The sequence below is a fragment of the Cotesia typhae genome, unplaced genomic scaffold, assembly GCF_013202065.1.
Source record: "Cotesia typhae breed Kobodo isofemale line unplaced genomic scaffold, CoteBio_Ctyphae contig_56, whole genome shotgun sequence".
NCBI classification, from domain to species: domain Eukaryota; kingdom Metazoa; phylum Arthropoda; class Insecta; order Hymenoptera; family Braconidae; genus Cotesia; species Cotesia typhae.
Window position 1 is genome coordinate 369,312 of NW_027423760.1, and position 25,407 is coordinate 394,718.

Here is a 25,407-nt window from a genome sequence, read left to right on the forward strand (position 1 = left end):
AATGTTTTTCGCCACGTTTCATATCAAAATTATCGTAGTGTTCAATTTGTTCAAATTAAAATGATGACATATCAAGTCTAGTTATGTTAGCCGTGTAAGATCTATCTTTTTAAACGGGTTGACTTAAATATGTTGAGATAAATTTGAAAAATTAGTAAGATCCAAAATTTTTAGCAAAAAACACAGTCACGGCTATTCCACTTACGTGTATTAATATTAACATGAAACGTTGCTAATTAAGGAGTCGTCCTTATAGTTATTTTATGACTTTCTATCTTTCAATGAATTATTTACAAATGTGATTTATTTAAAATTAGACTTGTCGGAAATTATAAAAAAATTTTAATCGATTAAAGAGCTGTATATATTTGCTTTATAGAATTTTAGTTATAATTAAATTTTTCAAACCAATTTTAATGTAATGCATCCTAATTTTTTATTGAGATAGTAAAATAAACCACATTCATTGTATAGAGTTTGTCCATTGTTATTTGAGTATAAACGAAATTAAACTCGAAGCTGTTTCAGCAGGGCTAATCAACTGATTTTATTTATAGGTGGTACTTTCCCATCAACATGCTCTACTCCGCCTCCACCTTTTGAAGATGCAGTAAGTTCGAGTGATCCAACTTTAGCATTGGGAAGCAATTGCCCAAGTACGGTTACTTCTTTGACAAGTAATTTTGGCTCTAGCAGTATTAAGCAAAGTAAAATTCATCAGATTTCTAAAACATATCATGATTCTGTGAGGTAATTATCTTCTCAAATGATTTTTGCTTTACTAAAAATTTTAGAAATTGATTTATGAAATGTTGTTTTATATCTTAGTATTTCTGAAATACAATTTGAAAACATTGATAATACAATGGGTAATGGTGAAAAAGTAACAAAATCCTCTCTAAGTGTCGAAAGTGGTAGTAGTAGTCGAGGCGGAGGTTTGTCTTGGACTCCAGCAACTGGTAGTGCTGAAGGATCAACACCTACTTGGACTGAAGGAACACCATCATTTACAGAAAGTTCCAGTAGTGGTGACGGTGGTAAGTAAGAGTTTCTTATTTTTTCATTTTATAGATAATGATTTAAATAGTTTAACTACAAATTCTACGTTAGGATAATTAAAAAGTTTAACAATTGAAATAAAAAAAAAAAAAAAAGTTAGGAAAACGGTTTACCTTAAAGGCAATCCCTGCAACTTCCCGCTAATTCCATACTAAGCGCTTAAAATTGCATTTACGACGTTTTTAATCTTTTTAAAACATAATTTGTACGTAATTTCAAGCTCTCCGAGCTAAAAGATCTAGCTGTTCTAAGCTTTTGAGCTGTTCGAGCTCGAGAATCTGATAGAAGTTTAATAAAACACTATTTTTGAATTTTTGAACCGTAATAACTTTTGATTGAATGAACTGGTTTTCACGCGTTTGGTGACATTCGACGCAGTTTTTGAAACCCTATTCAGAATTTTTGAGCTTATATTGATCGAACTAGGAATTTCGAGGTCATTAAAATAAACACTTTGTTCGGTTGTAACAAAATTTAACTATTCAACCCACTATTTGGCGGTGGAAACGCCAAATAGAATAGAAATCTGTCCAGGCCGCCTAACCAATGATAAAATATCGAGATCAACGAAACTTGGGAAGTACCCTCGATGCTGTCCTCCCAATAACTCTAGACTTTTCCCCCAGGCTGGGTTAGTTACACGTAGTTGGACGCCAGCTATTCTTTACTTGGAAATAGCAAACCTTAATTTCTCCAGGGCCTTTCGACAGCGAGGTTTAATATAATAGGTAATAGATAGTCAAGACAGTGAGAGAAGAAAGTAAAGATATGTAAAGGATCATACAAAATACTCAGAGGCAAGCAATTATCCTCACGGTGGTTGTAATTTAATTAATCATATATATTTGTAACAATCCTTAAACTTAATTATAATCTTAGAGTATTTTTTGAACCCAATTCAATTCATTTAAACGACTTATTTTCTCTTGGTAGTATTCTAAAAGAGCGCTGATTCTTGAGGCAGCTCCAGTATCGGGTTTTACAACGTGAATTGTAGTTTCGGTTCAGCCTTTCTACCGATTATTCAGTAATTTATATATAATCAAAAGAACGATAATAACAATATTTTCATTAAATCGCGATGTCTTAATGTAAGCATAAAATAGATGACCTCTGTCATATACTGTAACAGTTTTACCTGCTCAGGTTGGCCCCTAATCAATTTTATAAATAAACTAACTAAATTAACAAACAATATAATTATCAGGGCGCCACCAGGATTTTTAATCACGGTTCCTGGAACCGCTCCAGAGCTGAGAAATCTTATTCTTAGGGTAGAAAGAGTGGAGGAAGATGCTGTTGAAGAATAAATAATTAATTAATGATATATCGATATTTATTAACCATAAAAATGAACAAAATAAGTACTTATCAAAATCAATGAAATTTCACTCACACACTCACACTATAATTAATTAAAACTTAAAACTACAGCCTAACTGTCGGCTGACCAGGACAACTTAAACTACAGCCTAACTGTCGGCTGACCAGAACCAACGAGTCTCTCTGGGCAAAGACTGCAGTGCGACAGAGATCGTCTAGCCTAACTATCGGCTAACCAGAACTATTTAATTACTCTGCACAAAGACAACAGTGTGACAGAGATCGTCTAGCCTAACTATCGGCTAACCAAGACCGACTTAACACTATTAACACTCTCTATCACGCATGACCCACACTAATCTTTACACACATAACCCACACTTGTATGATTTTATTTTATAAATTTTAATTTAAACAAAATTGACTGTACTTAATTTTAGTTAAATGTTTTAATTTAATTATTCAATCATTAGTTATTAGTGAAACGATAATTCCAAATTCACAATCAAATTCCAAAACTTAACGAACATTCAGTTTCAAATTCCGATTGTAAACTTTAACTCTGTACTAAAATATTAGATAGATTAAAATTCCTGAGTAACCTATTGTCATGGTCTTAATAATATAACAATAATTATTTAGAACAGAAGGTCTTAATACCTTGAATTAACTTTTGCTAATTAAATCAATCACGATATAAACTTTTACAATCAAGTTCAAAATTATTAACATAAAATTATTGTTGTAAATTAATTAATTCTGACCGAATTTTCCTGTGATATTTTCTACTCAGAATCATTAATTTCTTAGACTTAATGCCCACGCTATCAATTATTATTTTCAATAAATTTTAATTTAACTAATTCACGGACTTAATCCCAAAAATAATTAATAATTAATAAATAAAATAGTTTTACAATAAAATATTTTCAATAACTAGTTCTTAATAAAATATCCGATAATTTTCCAATAGTTTTATAAATTATGAAAGAATCGACATAAGTCGAAGCGTTCAAATTTATTTGCTAGAACATTCGCTAGCTTAGTTGTATTTGACCTTGGGTATTGGAATTTACTGCGACACAAAAATGTACTGACGCTCGACCAAAATTCCACGAATAAAAGTTTGTCGATTATTTTTCAAGTGACAAAATTAATCAATTTTTCTTAAGTTAATTATTATAAAAATTATAACAATAGATTTAACGAATTTTTCGGATGTTAATTAATTAATTGATAAATTTTTAGTTGTTAAATTTTTCCCGCAAGGTCGATTGGGTGATTCTCGGATATAAGCCCCCATGAAAATCACTCGATCCAAACTAGCAAATGTTCAACTATTATTTATTGAAATAATCGTCGATTAAACGATCCAATTGATAATTAAATAGGAGAAGTATTTGGATATTGGGTAAACCGCGGTCCACTTCTTTCCCACAGAGTAATAATTGATACCTTGACGAATAAAGTGATGATCTAACTCTCTTACTGAGGATGAAGTCCTAGTTGTAGTTGGCTTCCTTCGTCTCGTCACTACTCCGGGGATCGGTCCTTCGCGATTTCCGTGGCACTATGTCTGGCGGTCACACTACTTCTCCCTTTTCCACTGCACGGCTCACCTATTTTAACCCAAAACTACCCCCTCCTATTCTCCCCTTAGGCCCCTTCGCCAGTGCTATGTCGAATAGTTATCGATATCCGGTGACTTATCGATTTAGGGTAATTTTATTCTGTTACAATACAATGAAAGTAATTAATGCATTATCGGAACAATGATATCACTATCTATCAGAAAAATAGAGACAGTATTCAGATTATAATAATTATGAGGTAAATTCAATATTAGGTGTAATAAGTCACACAAGAAAATTAAAGATGTTATAATAATTGTCATAAACCAATAATATTTTAATGTCAACTAAATAATAAAATAAGTTTAATAATACGATAATCAGAATTAATAATAAAATTATTATAATATCAATAACAAAAGACCGGGATCGTTTATTGAACGGCCCGCTAAATGCTTGTCAACAATTCTTAAATCTATATATATATATATATATATATATATATATATATATATATATATATATATATATATATATATATAAACTAAACTCTTCGTATATTTACTTTATTTATCTATTACGTCAACGTCGCCGACGGTGAGTTAAACTATAAAAATTGTTTTTAAATTATAACTGATGGGAATCGACCAACTTGAGTAAGCCACGTGAATAATTAATCTGGTTCAGCCACGTGTTGAGAGAAATACAACAATCTCACCGTCGTCGCCGGTGCTGGTACAACCACCGCGAGAAGTCAACCAAAATAATGCATGGACTCACCCAAATTAGCTCTCACGGAGACTGGCAAGACTTGGTATCCGTGTGCACTCTATAATCTTCAATTACCAAAATCAATCAGTGATAACTTTATTAGTTAACTTTTTTTTTATCTTTTGCCAAATCGAAAAAATCACAACACATGCACACAATAGCTACCGCCAGAATGCCTATCCTCCGCGGCCCTCCTTTCTTACTCGTGTTCTTACGCCACGAGGCTAGTCAAAACATTGACTATAGTTGACTTCATGTTACAATTCGTTCCCGGGGTGGATCCACCGACAACGGAATTACCTTGAAATTAATAACATGAATTTCCATGGCAGGTTTGTAAATTTCAGACTTACTCAAATTTGTGATTTCATACAAATAGACCCCGTTAAAATTTTTTGACAACATTTTTCTTTCTTTGTAATCTCTTTTTCTTTGCTCCGCGCTTACGCGCTCCGCACCCGTCAAATAGTCCCCTCACGATCATTTCTTCAAATATATTCATTATCCCCCTCACCGTCAACGTCTGATGACCCTATAAATAAATTTTATCACAATCATGTAACCTTCATACAAAATATGATTGTAGCTCGATTCGATCTCAAACTCGCATTTTGTTACAAACAAATCCTACGTGCTGGGGCCAGCTGAGCTGGTGCCCAGCAAGTGGCGGACCCTGGCGGCGCTTATACCAGCGGCCAGCCTGGGAGAAGATGACGCGGGAATTTAAATCAAATTCCCGTGACACGGTTTTCTTTTGACAACAATAACTCACGAACGATTCGACCGATTTCGACCGCGCTGGCAGCGATCGACGTTATTTCTTATGTTAAAAGCTAATTAGTTTTCGATCGGTATAGTCGTTAAAAAGTTATTCCAAAAAAACCAAATTTGGAAAAAATTTTTATTTTTAGTTTTTTTGAGATTTCTCAAAATCTACCCGTTCGAACCAGTGCAAATTGTATTCATATTTCAAGTCTGGTCAAACCCTTTTAAATTGCAATCAAATCGGTCAAAAGTTATAAGAAGGACACACACAGACACACACACACACACACACACACACACACACACACACACACACACACACACACACACACAGTGACAACATGCGGGGATTTCGACACCAGAGGAAACGAAGTAGCAGACTTCGCAGCAAGACTTGCCATCAAATTGCTGAATACTGGAACTACTACAACCTTTAAAAGACCGGGGTACTAGGAATCCATCATAGAAATTTCGCTGGCAACCCCAAGGATAGCCAACATGATTGAAGACTGGACTGTATCCGAAGAATGCAGTGGTAGTGATCACGAGTATGTGACATTTAGAGATGGAATGGCACCTGCCTCAGCTTTACAACGAATTATTCAACAGCGGAAGTGAAACGCTAAAAACTTGATCCAGAAGCATTGCGAGCGTCACTTGCACAGAGCTGGTCTATTCTCCAGAATAACCTGACTCCGGATACATGTAACGAGACGAAAAAGGCAGTGCTCAAAGTGATGCAGGAAATTGCTGCTGCATGTGACGCCTCTATGCCGTGACTGAAAAATCGGAGTTTTCACAAGCCGGCGTACTGGTGGACAACTGACATAGCAGAACTTCGCAGAAGATGCTGTGAGCTACGTCACCGCGCAACGAGAGATGCAAAACGCTACCTGAACCAAGACATATTCAAACGAGTACAAGCAGGCCAAAAAGACGTTAAACAGAGCGATCAAAACAAGTAAAACAAGGTTGTAAAAAGAGATCTGTAATGATCTCGACAACGACATCTGGAGTAAAACCTACCAAATTGTCGCTAAATGGACAGCATTGTAGCGGAGCTTTTTCCCAAATACCCGCCGCGGGAGAAGAAACACTATGTTCAAAACAGTGAAGCAAAGGTAAGAGAATCCTCGTAACACCTTCATCGTTTAGACCACTCTGCATGCTAGACATTGCTGGAAAACTTTTCGAGAAGCTCATACAAGGGAGACTTCGTAACGACATCGACTGTGCCGAAGGCTTTGCCACCCACCAACATAGCTTCCGAAAAAGTCGATCGACAGTCGGAGCGATCGAGAAAGTCATAACGACAGCAACACAAGCATGGTCTGGTAGCCTTAAAGCTCGTAAAATATGTCCTCCTCACACTAGACGTTAAAAATGCCTTCAACAGAGCAAATTAGGGAGATATTTTAAACGCACTGAAGCACAAATTTGATGCGGAGCCAGAGAATCTGGTATTAGTCGACAGCTACCTTAAAGAAAGAAAGCTTATAGCGGAAATTACAGAAGGCTCACGAAAATACACCATGCTGGCGTACCGCAAGGCTCAATAATAGGGCCCGATCTATGGAACGCGGACTACGACGAGCTCCTAGAAATTCCTGTCAAAGCATGTAGAACTAACGGGCTTTACAGAAGACGTTGCGGCCACGATAATAGGAGACAGCAGAGAAGAGGCCGAATTACCCGGGAAAAACGGATTAGATCTGACCATATATAATCAGATCTGGCCAGATCTTTAAATTGTCTCTAACTGACGATGTATTGTCGCAAACTCTCCACTAAGGAGAATTTCCGTAATTCTTCTATATGTAGTTGATTAGTTAGGAATTGGTTCAGGATCTATCTGTTTAAAATAAAAGACTCGGTGTTGGGGTGAATAATTGTGATTAATTTATTCCCCAAGAGGAGAAAACTCTAGCAATTGCTAGAGAAAAACTCCTCGAAGATGTTACAGTTGAGAGATATGTGAATGAATATGTGTGTTGATATGAATGTATATATGTTTGCACTGCTGTGCAATGAGGGGTGAGAATAGATCTCAGCCACCGTTAGGTTATTGTGGTTAACCGTCAACCGTTAATATCTCAGTAGAGACATAAAATGTAATTATGATCAGAAAGGATCGTGTGTTTGTAATCGGAAGAGAATTGACTGTGTGTTTAGAATGGTTTGAAAGAACCAGTAGGTTCAAGTATTGAATTTGATCGCGGGGATCAAGTGTGTTATAAATTTGATCGCTGGGATCGAATCCTTGATCAGTGGGATCAAGTTGTGTTATGAATTGATCGCTGGGATCAATTCCTTGATCAGTGGGATCAAGTTATGTTATGATCCGAGAGGATCGAATTAATTTTGATTTAAATGATTTGAATATTTTATTTAAATTAGTAGTTGAATATAGTTTTCTAATTTACGCGAGAATTTACTATGTAATTTAAATTACTTTCTGAATAACTCAACAAATTATTAAATATATGAATTTATTAATGTACTTGTTTCTTGTAAATTTGATTTGAATTTAACAATTAACACGATTAAATTTAATTAAATAAAGCACATCAATGAAGTTAAGTTAATAATTACGATTGACTAAATTCAATTAACACTTGCAAAATATAACTAATTAACAATGATTTTAATTATAATTGAATATTATGAAACTGAATTGAAGATTCTTGACAAACTTTTAACAATGATAATTTATTGCGTCTAATTTATCACGCGATTGAAGACAATGGCCGCGATGCTAAACGCTAAGTACGACGTACTTTTTATTAGCGTCTTAAATATTTGACCACGAATTTATGTTAAGTTTAAAATTGATGCACAAATGTCGAAGCAATGAATTTAATTAAGTATGAGAACTGATAATTAACTGATAATGAATTACGTTAGCAAATAATAAAACACAATGGAATAATTTCTTTGTCAGAGAGAACGCAGGTATATTGCACTAGTCACTAGTCCCAGTACAACTGCCGCTCATGGCGTCCCCACCGGCCTCGTGCCCCGGGCTCCCGGTCTTCTTCCCGCTAAATCATGGGGCGCATGTGCAGCCGCCATTTAACATCGCGTTCATAAGAACGATCATAGAAATTGCCATGAGAATGACCCATGTTAGATATTAAGTATAGGTGTTTAAAGTTTAAATACACTCATGAGAGCGCTTTAGTCAATCTCTTTTGTACCGACATCAAACAGACGAGATCTGGCCAGATATCATCAGATCTGGTCAGATCTTTAAATTACCCAGGTAAAAAAGATTCTATATAATTATATATACCCATAAATAATTATATACGAAACATGGCCCTATATAATTATATAGAATTATTTCTATAAAAAAAAAAAAAAAAAAAATCGGCGCGTGCGGGAACCGAACTTGGGACCCAATACTTGAGAGACTAATTCATAACCTGTTTACCTATGAGGCTTACTTGAAGAGTAAGTGGATAGAGTTTGTAATAACTACAAGTAATGTGAATCGTGTCCATGATCGATGCGTAATAAGCAAAGTTTTTTATCAAATTTGCAAATTATTAATTATCAATATACGCTGATAGAAAGATTTATTAACTATTAATAAATTAGTTTATTCGAAGACAATTATTTAATTTATTAAATTCTAATAAATATTTTATAACATTCATAAAATATTTATTTAGTAGGAAAGTATGTTTAGTGAAATAGTTTATAAGTATTTTTTAATATTTAACAAACGTAGTTATATCTGGCCAGATATAATAAAATCTTTTTATGTCTGATGTATTTTTCAATCCAGATATTGTAATATCTGTTTAGATCTCATCAGATATGACTAGATCTGATCATGTCTGATGAATTTTTCAACTTAAATATTGTTACATCTGTTTAGATCTGATCAGATATGACTAGATCTGATTATGTCTCCAATCCCATATCTGATCAGATATAGATCTGACCAGATATAATAATATCTGGTCAGATCTAAACCTTTTTCACCGGGTACTAGTTAGGGAAACCATTGACGCCGTCGAGATTTGGCTTGATAAACACCACCTGAAACTCGCCAAGCATAAAACCAAGATGGTCGTTCTAACACGTCAGAAAAGGTTCCCAAAATCATTTGCTGTGGACACGGAAGAAACAACACTGACGTCATCAAGGGCGCTATGCTATCTAGGAGTAATGATAGACAAGAAACTATTTATTCGCGAACACCTAGATAGTACATGCAGGAAAGCCAGCATGACAGTATCTAACCTAGCAAGAATTATGGCCAACACTATGGGACCAACAGCCAAAAAAAGGAGAGTCTTTCTAGAAGCAGTCCATTCGGTACTGCTTTATGGAGCGGAGATATGGACGGAAATATTAAAACAGAAGACCTACTGGCGAAAAATGGCAGCAGTGCAACGGCGAGGCGCTCTCAGGGTTGCCTGTGCTTACCACACGGTTTCCGCAGCAGCTGTATTAGTCATTGCGGGAGTCGCGCCTATGGACCTACTAGCGTTTTAGAGAGCAAAACTCTATGACACTAAAATAGTGACGAAAACATGAAAGTCGCAAGAACGAGGATAAAGGCGGAAACACAGCAATAGTGGCAGGACAGATGGACATCTGGAGAGACGCGCAGATAGATGGCGCGCCTGATCCTAAACACCCACGTCTGGCTTTGTTTGGAAGCACGGGGACACGGACTTCTCCCTCACATAGCTATTGATAGGACACAGACAGTTTAAAGCTTTTCCCTCTTTAAGATAGAGCTGCACCGCACGCCGACGTGCAAATACTGCCCTGACAAAATCGAAGACGCCGAACACACTTTCTTCGAGTGTGTACGGTGGAAGGACTATAGAAGCAGCACCGAAGAAATTATAGGCATCACACTCTCTTCCGAGAGCTTGATAGCCTGCATGCTCAGAAAAGACGATAACTAGTCAGCTGTTGCAGCCTACGCACAGCGCCTTCTAAAAGAAAAAACCGCAGAAAGAGACCAGTAACCAAAAGTAGGTGTCGTGAAACGCAACATAGACTGGATTGAAGTAATGCTAACGCGGTTTCGATCCAGTAATCTCTGTACTATCTACGGGGAAGGAGAGAGGAGTTTTTTTTTATAGATAAAAATCCAACACTACCCACCATCATCTTTCAATGATAGCGGTGTCTTTGGAAGATTTTATTTTGGTTTCTCTATAAAAATAAAACAAAAAAAAAACATTGCGGGATAGTCAGGGAAGCTTCCTAGGACCTGAGAACGTCAAACGGGGTAAAACCAATAACTTTCCGATTTTTGGAAATTTTTAATTTTTCTCAGCACGAAGTTTTTTGAGAAAAGGTTGTTAAGAGTACAAATCAGAGTATACATGAACGTGACAAAAGATGTATTAGTACTAAATAATGATAAAGTATAACGTATCGTAATGCTCTTCCAGGGCAGTGAATAATGAATTGAGTAAAGGGAAAGGGAAAGGGAAATAGTATGATCGCATATACATCATTGCTGTCAACACTTCTTTTCAACGGTGATATGTCTGATTTTCTACTCAGTCGTGAATCTAGTCATGTTGACCAACTCCATCATCCTTTGAGGCCCAAGCGGCTTGGTTAATATATCTGCTAGGTTCATCTCAAAAGAGCAGTCTAAGCTTGCGTATCCAACAACATTATCTTGAGGCTTCAGACAAGGCGACTATGTCAGCCTCCGTTGACGAGACAGACACACACTACTGCTCTTTACTCACCCAGCTTACTACGCCTCCAAATAATTTAAATGAAAACCTGAGTTCGACTTACATGATGTTCTGCCCAGTTGGCGTTTGCATAGCTCAAAAGCTACTGGTCATGCAGAGTCTAATCATTTAGTTTAAGTCGATAGTGCTTTGTACGTTTTAAATATTTGCATACGTGTTATAGCTCGTTCCAATCGACTTGGTGAGTGTCTTTGATATGTTGAGCCAGTATCGCTATCGACGCTGTTACATCAGATCGCGAGTTGACTGCGACATACAATAGTTTACCAATCAGCCTGCTGTGAAATTGATTCTGAATTTTAGGGAAGGCGATTCTAATTGTTTCGTAATTGGTATCCATAGAACAGCTTGAAAGCTTGGCATCCTCTAATCTTGTCTGAGATAGAATTCTATCTACGTAACTTTCTTGGTGAATTAGAAATTCACCGGTTTGATTTCTGATGACCTCTACGCCTACGTAACATTTAATTTCGTCTAGATTGATGATGCTGAATTATTGGCTGAGTATTTCAACAATTTATTCTGCTCTTTGAGGAGTTTGATTGGCTATGAGTACATCTCCTACGTGAACGACCAAGTATAAGCGCACGTTGTTGCCATGCTTACATCAGCATGGATCATTATCACTTCGGGTGAAATAATACTTAGTTAATACTCCGTTCAGCGTTTCATACCAATCTTTGGCTGATTGTCTAAGCTCATAGAGACTTTTGTTTAGTCTACATCCTCAGTCTTCATGGTTTTTGTCCTCATGACACGGGAGCTGTTTCATATAAACCACCTGTTTTCGCTTGCCATTAAGAAAAGCTGTCTTGACGTCAGCGTGTATGACATGGTAGTTTCTTCTTCCAGCGATGGACAATGCGCGTCGTATTGGAGTTGATTTAACCACTGAAGCAAAGACTTTCTCATAGTCCACTTCATTGTTATGTTTGCCCAAATTGAAATTGTTTTTTTTTCTTTTCCGCGCTAGATGGTGAGACACTACAAAATGTCCCGACTTTATCAGCCTGGCGAACTACCACCCGAAATTTCCGTTACCGACACCAGCTAAAATAATAGGTAGTCCCGTGACGTCACAAGACGGCACGAGGAGGGGAAAAACGGTCACAAACCCCGATACTTGAGTGGTGATCGACACTTCGATCTATCCCCCGGTATCAACCACCACGTTAGATTTATCTTAGTCATTCTTACCACTATACCACTATTACCAGTATTAGGTGATTACTCACCAAAACTAAATAATTATTAACAACTATCACATCTATTAATTAATTAATAAGTTTATATCATCATTATTACTACTATTCTGTGTTAAAATATCATTGCATTATTATTAATAATTAACCATCGACAACCTAGAATATTAGTAAAATATTCCTATAACAAATCTATTGTATTTCGTCACCGAATATAATAAATATATTTCAAGTGTTGAGTTAGTGAAATAAAATTAAGTTTGTTGCAATTTTGTTACCAATCAAGTTAATTTAACCACTATAATATTCACACTGCGTAATTTCATCTAATCAATTACAACACCAACCACGGAAGAAGGACCATCTGTACAGTAACTTTTGTAAGTAAGTAAAATAAATTTAACTGGCACACGTGGTAACTTCTGTCCCACAATCTATCTAATCGAGCTCTCTTAAAACAAAAGACAATCATAAATACGGGAGCGGAATATCCCAGGGCAGTGAACCAAAATTATAAACGAAATCCAGGCGACTAATTCTTATCCGCGAGGTTTAGTGGCCTGGAAACTAAAATTTTTCATAGAAGTAAAAATTCTAGTGTTTCAATGGCGCTCTAACAGGGACGCTGTCCTCATTAATGAATGTCTTTGTTCCAAAAAAAAAATTGCAAAAAATTCGTAAATTCATTTCTAGTTTAAAAATTCAATACTTTACAGATAGAAAATTGATTAATACGATTAATCGATAGAATTCTCGTCACAAATAACTATAAAATTCTATTAAGATAGCAAAAAATTTTTGCTGAAAATTTGAAAAAAAAAATTCTAAACTTGTATAATTAATCTCTACATTGACAAAAATTGCCACGTTTTCATACAATCTCATCTAATATTAAGTATAATAAACTGAAAAGAATTATATTGTGTGCATAAATTGTAATATTGTAAAACTACAATCCGATTATTGTATAAATTTATGCTGATGTCATTTATTTTATGATAACTGAGAAGTACTCTCAGTAAAAATTCCAGTAAAAATAATTTCGACAGAATTTTTATCAGTACATAAATCTTACAAATCCATTGTCTATCATATTTTGTGTGCCGGGTCGTAAGCCATAAACACGCTGCACGCTCGGGCTAAAGTAAACACGACATAAGGTCGCTTCACTCAAACGTCCTTTGAAGAATCGGTCGTCATATACTAAGTATTGTAACGTTCGGAAATAAAATTAAAATCTTTAAGTTTTATTCCTACACAAGAATTTCTTTTGTCTAGCCAAGTCGAAACTAAATCTCTTATTTAATTTTATTACTCAAAATAAACTCTTAGTAGAAAATATTTTAAGACTAAAATTAAACATTGCCGTTAAAATAAATTATTTTATTTAACTTCACAGCTCGAATTTCAGAAAAATAACGTTCGAATTAATTATCATAAATTAATAAGCTCATTGTCGAAGTAAAATTTAGTGATTAAATTAATAACCCCGAGTATCAGATAATTATTAAATAAATCCGGGATTGTAGCGATTTAACTTGAGTACGTTACCGAGGAAAACCATTGTCAAAAATCTAAGATTAAAATTTTCTATCAGGTGTGTCACCATAAAATAAAATTCCCGAAAATTTAATCCAACCGAAAATTAATTAAATAAAACAATTAAGAAAAAATTTTAATATCAGATGTTACGTTCCCAAAATTAGGTATAAATTCATTTATAGTTTTAAATAATTAAATATCAGGTTTTGACACTGTGGGTAGTCGATCGACCCCCGGTGTGTCGTCACAGATGAACTTACTATCTTATTATGATCATTACTGATTTACCATTATGGGCCCCATAAGTCTGCCCATACAACCCCCTGTGTTTCTAACCATTTCGCTTCGAAAGGCGGGAAAATGTCGTGCCCCGTCCTCCTGAAGAGCTCCTCTGAATAATACCCATACCTGGGGTTGTTGATGGGAATAACGCCCCCCGGAGGGTGAACCTCTGGAACCTCGATTGGGACCAGCTTCCAAGCCCTGGTGATGTCTGTCCAATAGGTGGGACGGTTGTTGTTGGTGAAGATGGACTGACCCGGTGGATCTCGGCTCGTGGGTGATTTAGGCGAGTCTTCCTCAGCGGTTCGAACTACCCTTATTCGAGGTTCGATTAGTATCTCGTCGTCTGTTACTCGCACTACTGGTCTCACGGTTTGTACTACCTCCGTTCGCGGTCCGACTGGAGTTTCGGCGCCGATTGTCGGCAACGATAGGTAGAATGGCTGGGCCAAGCGACGACGACCCTCTTGCACCGAGCGACCCGATCTTCGTGACCGTTTTCCGTGAGGCATTTACGTACAGGAAATTGGTGCTGGCCGAATGCTGGCTAGCGCTCTTGCCGAAGATTTGGGACCTGGGGATACGCTAATTAAGCGCTCACCCAGAAGGAGGGTTGGGTTGGCGAAACGCTGGCTAGCGCTTTAGCCGAAACGTATTCTTATATGGGTTGGAACTGCTATAAAGCGCTCCGCCCCATAATAAGTATATTTGGAAAATAGATTTGGTGTAATTGGTTTATTGGATCTGGGTAGGTTCAAGTCTGAGGATGGAGCTCTCTGCACTCGAGAGTCTCTAGCTCTACTGACTTGCTCCTGGCCAGAATAAATGTTTATAAATCTTATTGTCAGCCATGTTGGTACTTCAGGTTGTTCCTGAGAGAGTCGACGAGGCCCGGGTCCCATGCTGACGCATGATGTCTTGGTTATCCGCGGCCACGGCAACTCTCTGCCGACGCCTTATCACAAGCGATTTCCGTTACCTCGCTGTTAGTATAACCACCAGCGAAGCAACTGATATCGCTTGGTATGCGTTCCGAGAATCATCTTAAATTAAAGTAAACGCTTTTAAATGAAAAATAAATCTTGAGAAAAAAAAAATAGAAATCGAAATTAGGCGAAAATTCGTGGAACGTAACACAGAATTTTTCAAAAATGTTTCCCCGTACGCCAGTAAACCGATTCCCGGTACCTGTAAACAATAATGCGAACCAGATCCCACAAGATCTCCATGTAATCACATCAAGCCAGAATCTACTAAATTTTAACCCGACTCAAGTTCCCAGTTCAAGTCTATATCCACAGTTATCAGACGACTTACTTAGACTAGACAATTCACAAAACGACTTGCATAACAGTACAAGTTACAACAATAATACTGACCCCGCTCAGACAATTCAAAACAACATGAGCGGAATACAAGACTTAGTGAATCCCGCAAATTTAAGCGGTAACGAGATAAATAGTGTACAAGACCCACTAGACCCAACGAACGCAGACAACAACTATGTAAACGCAATACAAAATCCTGGGAATACCAATGTCGCGACACATGCTCTCGAGGAAGCAGTTAGACAGCTCAGATCGGAAAACGAAGCCTGGAAAGCCGCGTATTATCAATTAATACCACCCTTTGCCAGCACCCTAGTCCGAACAACGTCTGACGCTGTAAATAACAACAACCATCTAGCCAATATTAGGTATGCATTTCAGCCGCGGGAATTATTCCCGAATTCAAACTTCTCGACGGGAAGTCATTTTGTACCGCCCGCACCCCGCTTACCTCCCGCTACCACGGTACAAAACTCAGCGTTCAGTGGAGCTGCACGTTTACCGTACGCGCACCCGTATATCCCACCACTCGTACCGCCAGTATCTCGGTACGTACCAGCTACACACACACACACACACACACAAACATACACTACTGTATCTCAAACAACACAAACTTACACAGCACCATCGATGCCATACTACCCACCAGCCACACACATACAGCCCCACACTACTGTACCGCACGTGACGCATACTTACACAGCACCGATAGCTTCTCTTCACGTACCCGCATCGCAGACATAGCAATATACACACACTATCCCAGGCATGGTCCCAAGCGCTGCTCACTCTTATACATACCCGAGTACAGTTGCACCCTTACGGACTAATGACATTTGCCGGACTGCAAAATCGTGGAATATAATTTTTCCTTCACGTGATCCATCCGCAAAACTAGATGCTAAAAAATTTATCAAAACTTTAGAACAGAGAATGATCAGTAATGATATACCACTAGATAGTTTTAGGCCAGTAGTTGCTTCAACCTTAACTGGTAATATTCTAGACTGGTATTATCAAAACGAACACCTATTCACCGACTGGTCGATCTTCAAAACACACTTTAAAGTATGGCAAACCTACCAAACAGACGAGACCCTATTACAAGAAATTTATTCATATCGGCAATCTGACGACGAACTCGGAGCAGCATTTATTAATAGAATGCAAAGTGCATTTGCCCAATTAGAAGAGCCGTTACCGGAAAATCGACAGATTAAAAATATTATCCAAAAATTTAATTCCAAATTTTTACTTAAATTCGCCGAAGAACATATCAGTACCTACTCAATGCTTTATCAACGCGTTGGCGTTTGGCAATCGATTATGGACACTTGTAATCCCCCTAAACAAGAACAATTAAATAAATCAAAATAAACGCCGTTACCGACACAGATCCTGATCAAGACGCGTTAAATACGGAAAACAACGAACAAACTACTCTAGATGCGGTATTAACTAACAAACAACCCAATTTCCGTAAAGAGAAGCCAAAAGACGACACTACAGACACAATAGTATCGTCAATTAACAATCTTCAGGTAGTAATGCAGGGCATGTTCGAAAACTTGCAAAAGACTCTCTCTCCTCCACCACCTTCCGCGTCCTGTATACGCTGTAGACGTTATGGACATACATCCGACAAATGTTGCGCGAAAACCACCGATGAGATTTGGGCCAGAGCTGGTTTACCACCGTTGCCGAGAAACTCGGATCCAAAAAACGAGTAAGTGCCCTGGTGTATCCCTCTACAGCAGCCAGGGCCAAAACCGTTGCAGTAGAGACAAATAGTACTACTGAATCAGCCAGTCAAACCCACGTATCATCTATTTCTCCAGCTAACACCTTGGTAGAGCCAAAAATTGACAACTGTAAAGCTAGTACTTCCCAAATTTCGGATTTCCCATTTGATCCTCCACAACTAAACATCTCAGATTCGGAATATGAAGATTATGACGATTATGACTATGAATCAGACTCAAAATCGGAATTTCCCATAGATTCACCGAAATTAAAAATCAAATCAGACCATGACAAAACACCCGACTGTCTTATGCAAATACGTGGTCCCAATCATCAAGATCGAACATATCTATCGCATACGCAGGCACCAACGCTCGTAAGTCGCATGATTACAGATACTACAATCGGACCTTTCAATATTGAAGCCATGCTGGACAGCGGAAGCGAACGAAATTACATTTCTGAGACCGCGTTCAATCGAATCCCAGGCAATGAACTTCAAGAACTCAGCCCAGATCCCACCAGTACTGTAGGAGTAACATTAGCCGACTCTGCTTCAATATATACCCGCGGAGGCGTTCCATTCAAAGTAGAACTCGACGGAAAGACTATCTTAACCTGGTTGAGCGTATTACCTGGTCTATCAACCCCAATTATCCTCAGTTTAGATTTCTGGCAGTCTGCAGACGTTCATGTAGAATCAAAAATTGCTACTTGGTACCTAGGTAGGTAATACCTATTACCTAGGCGGTAATACCATCAAACATCAATTTCGTTCCCGTACAAATAAAAACAAACCCCTGACATTAAATGCTCTATCTTCATCAGAACGATCTGAATTAAGTAATTTTCTCGAGACAGAATTTAATAAAAATAAATCTACCACGTTAGGAGTCACTAATTTAGTAAAACATCGTATCGAAGTAACTGACGAAACTCCAGTACGCTGTAAACCATACAGACGCAGTCAGCCAGTAATGAAAGCATTGCACGAAAAAGTTGACCAATTACTCGAGAAAGGATATATTCGACCTTCGAATAGTAGCTGGGCTTGCTCAACAGTTATGGTCGCGAAGAAAAATAATACCTGGCGCATGTGTATCGACTATCGTCCTTTAAATAAAAAGACCAAACAATCAGCGTACCCATTACCAATCATGCATCGAATTTTATCCAGCCTTCGAGGCGCAAAAATTATTTCTACTATTGATCTCAGCGACGCTTTTCATCAAGTATTAGTTGAAGAGAGTAGTCGACACTATACAGCATTTTGTGTCGATGGTCGCGGCCAATTTGAATGGATTCGGATGCCATTCGGGCTTGTTAACGCTCCTAGTACTTATCAAGCTCTCACTGACCAAGTTCTCCGAATCGTAATGCAAATTATTTGGAAAAAGGCTCGGAAATATTTACAAAGCGCGCAAGAAAAAATTTTTGCCTACTTAGATGATTGGATTATTATCAGTAATACTCTAGAGGAATACATGACGTATTTACAAGCTGTTTTTGAAGCTTTTCGAATCGCGGGCCTCAAAATGAACGAAGAAAAAAGTCAATTCGGACTTTCCGAAGTTAAATTCCTAGGCTTCATAATTAATGAAGAAGGCATGAGTCCAGATCCAGCGCGACTTGAACCAATAGCCGATTATCCGCGACCTACTAACCGCAAGGAACTTCGTAGATTTAACGGTCTTGTAAATTGGTATCACAATCACATTAAAAATATTGCACAAGTCCAAGGTCCTTTAAATAAATTAACAAGCACGCGTGTAGACTGGAAATGGACTAATGTAGAAGAAGAAGCATTTGTCGAGACTAAGAAATCCTTATTACAAGTAGCCACATTAGCTCTGCCTGATCCAGATCGCCCCTATCGCTTGTACACTGACGCGAGTAACACTGGACTAGGCGCAATTCTCACTCAGTACGACTTTAAAGAAGATCGCGAGAATTTAATTATGTTGTAACAGTTTTACCTGCTCAGGTTGGCCCCTAATCAATTTTATAATTAATTAAACAAAACTAACAACAATAAAAATTATCAGGGCGCCACCAGGATTATTAATCACGGTTCCTGGAACCGGTCCAGAGCTGAGAAAACTTATCTTAGGGTAGAGAGAGTGGAGGAAGGTGCTGTTGAATAATAAAATCTTAATTAACAATATATCGATATTTATTAACAATAAAAATTTAACAAACTTAACAATTTTAAGCGCTCACTCACACACTTATAACCTAACGAAGCGGAGAACAACTGCGAAATAAAACGATATTTACAACGAACCTTCCAACGACGATACGATGACTAGACGGGCTTTTTTGAACGAACGGTCTCCCACACCTGCTTAAAACTAGATGGGCTTTTCTTAACGAACGGTCTCCCACACCTGCGTAAAACTAATGGGCTTTTTTGAACGAACGGTCTCCCACACCTGCTTAAAACTACTGGGCTTTTTCTAACGAACGGTCTCCCACACCTGACCTAAAACTAAGCTTAAAATTACAAGTCCACCGGACTACCAAAACGAACTAACTTTACACACTTTTAACTTAAAACTAAGTCCACAGGACTACCGAACTTAACACTATTAACACTCTCTATCACGCATAACCCATACAATTCTTCACACACATAACCCACACTTCGCTTAATTAATTTTATAATTTTAATTTAAAAAAAGGATTTTAATCTAATTACAATAATTTTCCAAATTATTCAATCATCAGTATTCGGCAAAAACAATAATTCCAATTTAACAATTAACTTCAATTAACCTTGAACTAATCTCTATAGAACCAGAGGCTTAATGCCTTGAATTAACTTAATCACAACATAGACCTTTACAATCACTTCAAAATTATTAACATAAGTTTAATTAACTAATTCTGATTAAACTTTTACTATGACAATTCTAACTCAATTAACTAATTCCTAGGACTTAATGTCCACGCCGATAATTATCAAGTTCAGTAACTTCAATTTGACTACTTCACGGACTTAATCCCAAAATTATTAAATTCACACTTGACGGAATAATTTTATAATATAATATTCTCAATAATTTTCCACTCTATATTATCCTCGATAATTAATTCTCAATATAGAATTCTTAATAATTAATTCTTGATATAAAACATTATCACTAGCGTTCTACTCGTCTTATAACTTATAAAAATTTGACACGAGTCGAAATAGTCAAATTTGTTTGCTAGAACATTCGCTAGTCAAGTCTTTGCTTGACCTTGGGTATTGGAATTTATGCGACACACAACTGACGCTTGACGAAAATTCCACGAATAAAAATTTGTCTATTTTTCTCAATGACAAAAATCAATCAATTTTACTCAGTTAATTATTGAAAAATTAATTTAATGAATTTTCTTAGATGTTAGTTAATTGATTGAAAACTTTTAGATATTAAAAATTTCCCCCGCAAGGTCGATCGAGTGATCTCCGGGTATAAACCCCCATGAAACTCACTAATCCAAAAACTAGCAAATGTTCTACGATTTAATTATTGAATAAAAAGAAAAGAAGAGGAATGATAGACCGAGTACAAACCGCGGTCTATTTTCCACCCACGGAATGAAATAATGTACCTGGGTAATTATCTTACTACGTCCACGATGTCTGTCTACCGTGGTGAGTCCTCCAGGTACCGGTTGTTAGATTCTTTTTCACTCCGGGGAATTGTCCTCACTCTAAGTTCAGTTTTTTTTCTGTAACAGAACCAACGTTAGAAATCTTGTCTAAAAGATTGGAAAGACAATCTTAAAAAAAATCATCGCAGCGTTCCGAAAATTCACGTGCGAAAAAATAATTACCTGCTGCTTCGTTTAGTAGTGACCGGTGCGGCTGACTATCAAACCTCTTCTGATTTTGTCACTCTCCGACTCCCGAGCACTTACCCAATCCACCCCCCCCCTCTTAATTACTAAACGGAAGACCCCGAAGATCGGGGCGCGCCAGTGCTGAGTCGACTAATTTTCGATCTCTGGCGACTTATCGATTTAGGGTAATTTACCCTGTTACAATGTGTCTGAGCAGACCTCTAAATAAAGCTGAAATTAATTACACAACGACAAAAAAGGATGCCTCGCGGTAGTTTGGGCCTTACGGAAATTATCTGGATACGTAGAAGGTCTCCCAGTCACAGTTTATACTGACCATTCCGCGTTAAAATGGCTCTACAATTTAAAAGATCCAGCAGGTCGTTTAGCTAGGTGAGCTATTGACTTATCAGCATACAGGTTGGACATTATCCATTACAGAGGAACTCAAAACGAAGCCCCAGACGCTCTATCACGCCTTTATGAAGATCCTGGATTAACAGAACTCTCAGCAATTCAAAATCGTAGCAGTACTGAACCTGAAATTTCATGGTACAATGAAAAAGTCCGAGTAGTCCAAAAATTCCCGGAAAAATACGCCGAATGGAAGTACAAAGACGAAAAACTATATTATTACCGCCCAACAGCAGTCAAGGAAATTCTAGGTGACATTACCGCGTGGAAAATCGTCCTCACAGAACCCGAAATCAAGCCACAACTCGAGAAAACCCATTGTGATGTTCAATCAGGACACTTAGGTATCGATAAAACTTACGGGCGTATCCGCGAGACCCATTACTGGCCCGGTATGTTCCGAGATGTTGTTTCCTATGTCAATTCTTGTGAGAGTTGCCTTAAAACAAAAAGTAATCAGGCTAAACCGCAAGGCTATATTGGTACTAGACCACCAACTCAGCCATGGACTATCATCTCCATGGAAACCATAGGCCCTTACACTAAATCCTCATCTGGTTTCCAATATGCATTGGTAATTGAAGACATTTACACCCGATACTTAGAAATTTTCCCATTAAGACAACAAACTGGCAAAGAAATAATCAAGCATTTACGCGGAGTATTAACTCACTGGGGCCCAGTTAAACAAATTATTTCAGATAATGGCAAAGAGTTTATAAATAAAGACGTTTTGGCTCTTATAAAACAGTACAATATCTTACTTACGCCTACTCCAATAGGACACCCATGTGCGAACCCCGTAGAACGTTGTAATCGCACGATAAAACCCATGATTATTTCATTTACTGGACAAAACCAACGAGACTGGGACCTTCATATACCAGACTTAAAATTTGCCTATAATACTGCAGTCCACACCGCACTAGGCGTGTCCCCATTTTATTTAAATCATGGTCGTGACCCACACCCTATATCAGATACACCTGTTACTGAAAACTTTGACGAGACTGATATAACTGTTTGGAAATCCCGCATAAGTAGAATAGACGAACTTCGCCATTTTACAGAACATTACATGTTAAAAGCTCGGGAACGAACACGAAAACAACATGAAAAACGATTTTCTATTCAATCTATCAATTTACAGGTCGGGGATCGCGTTTATTATTTAAATAAAAAATTAAGTAAAAAAGTTGATGGCTATAGCGCGAAGTTAGCACCTAAATATGCAGGACCCGCAGTAGTTACTGATATAAAAAGTCCGATGGTCGGGAAATTATCAGATTTAAATGGCAATGGCCTCGGCACACATTATTTAAATGATTTGAAAATTCCACGAAGGTCTAATAGACAAATTTCATTACAGAAAGAAACTACTGAGTTCCCTCCATCTCCACTATCGGCCCACAGAGCGGCTCGAGGAGAGCTCACCCAGGAGCAATCGAACCTTCTCCAAGCAACAGGAGCCATCAAGAAGGGCGCACCGGCTAAAACAGTAATGGTAACGTACGCTCATTCGTTACCGTACTCCCAGACTACGTCAGCACCTGAGTACAGTGCGCCGATATCACCAGAGGCTGCACATCAACACTTTCTGGCTGACACTGACTCAGCAACCCCATCAACAACTACTACAGACGCTAACCAGGTATGCGTGCATAACGGAATCCGCTTTATGGACTACAACACCTTCTGTAAAGCAATCCGCAGCACTTGTGCTGCCATTCGGCCAAGGATCCAACACCAAGAGCTCCAGGAGTCTTGGACCCAGACAGTGACTACCCAGGCTCAGTCACTGTTCTTCTCCACAAGGTGCCAGAATTGTCGGCAACGAACACATAAAATTGCCGAATGCCGTCTACCATGGCGACCAGATGTGTCACGTCTGTTACCAAGACCAAGTGACAACGGAAACGTGTTTCCGCCCACACGAGAAAGAACTGAAAGACCACTTCCGTGGACGTTGCTCAGGATGCGGAGTGGCAAATCAATTCTTCGACCCCATGTGCCGGGCTTGTAACCAGCGCTGGCCAAAATACAAGGACTGGATCAGTACCAAGTACACCCAAGAGGACATGAGACTCTTCCACGAGGCCCATCTTCGTGCCATGAGGAAATACCCCCCCCCCCTTTACGGTTCAGGAAGTTTTCATCCTCGCTCATCACTCTTTCATTAATACTTTAATAATTTTTATTACGTTACTTTCCTATTATTTTAATTTTTTTGTTTGTTCATTACTGACAATAAGTCAGTTCATTATATACTTTAAAAATTGTGTGTTTACTACTATAAAATAAAATTCAACTAATTATTCAAATTAATTTCAATATAATCGCAATATCATTCATATCATCTAATATATTATCTGCCAGTTAATTTGTTTTATTTACAGCTGCAGTCCAAATCAAAAAAAAAAATCAACTAACTATAACCAAAAAAAAAAATTTTTCATTATAAAAATTTTAATTTATTTCTCTTTTTAATTCAATAGATTGAAGTCTAGACCGGAGTTTCGACATTCGCTCAAGGAATTCACCAACAACAAATTCTTTATTTAAAAATAGTTTTAAAATTTTAATTAATAATTTTTTTTCTTTACAAGTGATGACTCACCAGTCTACCAACACATCCGTTCCTCAGGTGACTACTCACCAACCCAAAATTCCTCAAACTCCCTACTTTCTCATACTACTATAGGTGACTACTCACCAAACCAAACTTCCCTCACTATCATCTCATCAAACTACCCTTCCTAGGAGATCACTCACCACTAACTCCTATCATCCTATTACCCTCAAACCTGGTGACGATTTACCGATTCTTTTAAAAGAGCTAGCTCGGTCCAAAAATTGACGGGGTAGTCTTGGCTTGGCAGGGAGGATTGAGACACTACAAAATGTCCCGACTTTATCAGCCTGGCGAACTACCAGCCGAAATTTCCGTTACCGACACTAGCTAAAATAATAGGTAGTCCCGTGACGTCACAATAATAGGTAGTCCCGTAACGGCACGAGGAGGGGAAAAACGGTCACAAACCCCGATACTTGAGCGGTGATCGACACTTCGATCTATCCCCCGGTGTCAACCACCACGTTAGATTTATCTTAGTCATTCTTACCACTATACCACTATTACCACTATTAGGTGATTACTCACCAAAACTAAATAATTATTAACAACTATCACATCTATTAATTAATTAATAAGTTTATATCATCATTATTACTACTATTCTGTGTTAAAATATCATTGCATTATTATTAATAATTAACCATCGACAACCTAGAATATTAGTAAAATATTCCTATAACAAATCTATTGTATTTCGTCACCGAATATAATAAATATATTTCAAGTGTTGAGTTAATGAAATAAAATTAAGTTTGTTGCAATTTTGTTACCAATCAAGTTAATTTATCCACTATAATATTCACACTGCGTAATTTCATCTAATCAATTACAACACCAACCACGGAAGAAGGACCATCTGTACAGTAACTTTTGTAAGTAAGTAAAATAAATTTAACTGGCACACGTGGTAACTTCTGTCCCACAATCTATCTAATCGAGCTCTCTTAAAACAAAAGACAATCATAAATACGGGAGCGGAATATCCCAGGGCAGTGAACCAAAATTATAAACGAAATCCAGGCGACTAATTCTTATCCGCGAGGTTTAGTGGCCTGGAAACTAAAATTTTTCATAGAAGTAAAAATTCTAGTGTTTCAATGGAAGATCCTTCTATGCGCGATAACCATATTTAAGTTAAGACGAACGCGTCCGCCGGTTGACTTGCGGGGATTTCTGCAAGCGATGCAGCGGGAAGTT

General features: G+C 37.6%; 1 protein-coding gene across 18 annotated transcripts in view; it reads left to right on the plus strand.

Moving 5' to 3' along the window:
• The window catches only part of Pip5k59b (Phosphatidylinositol 4-phosphate 5-kinase 59B), a 337,529-nt gene that overhangs the window by 198,461 nt on the left and 113,661 nt on the right, over nt 1-25,407 (plus strand). For 14 of the 18 annotated variants that reach the window (XR_012480040.1, XM_074250315.1, XM_074250317.1 and 11 more), the window contains 2 exons: nt 558-750; nt 829-1,037. Coding sequence is in view for 14 of the 18 variants with exons in the window: in XM_074250315.1 (XP_074106416.1) it covers nt 558-750; nt 829-1,037 (402 nt within the window). In the remaining 4 variants the exon portion in view is untranslated. Of the gene's footprint in view, nt 1-557; nt 751-828; nt 1,038-22,944; nt 23,083-25,407 lie in introns of those variants that run through there. The other 4 variants (XR_012480042.1, XR_012480044.1, XR_012480043.1 and 1 more) reach the window with 3 other exon arrangements.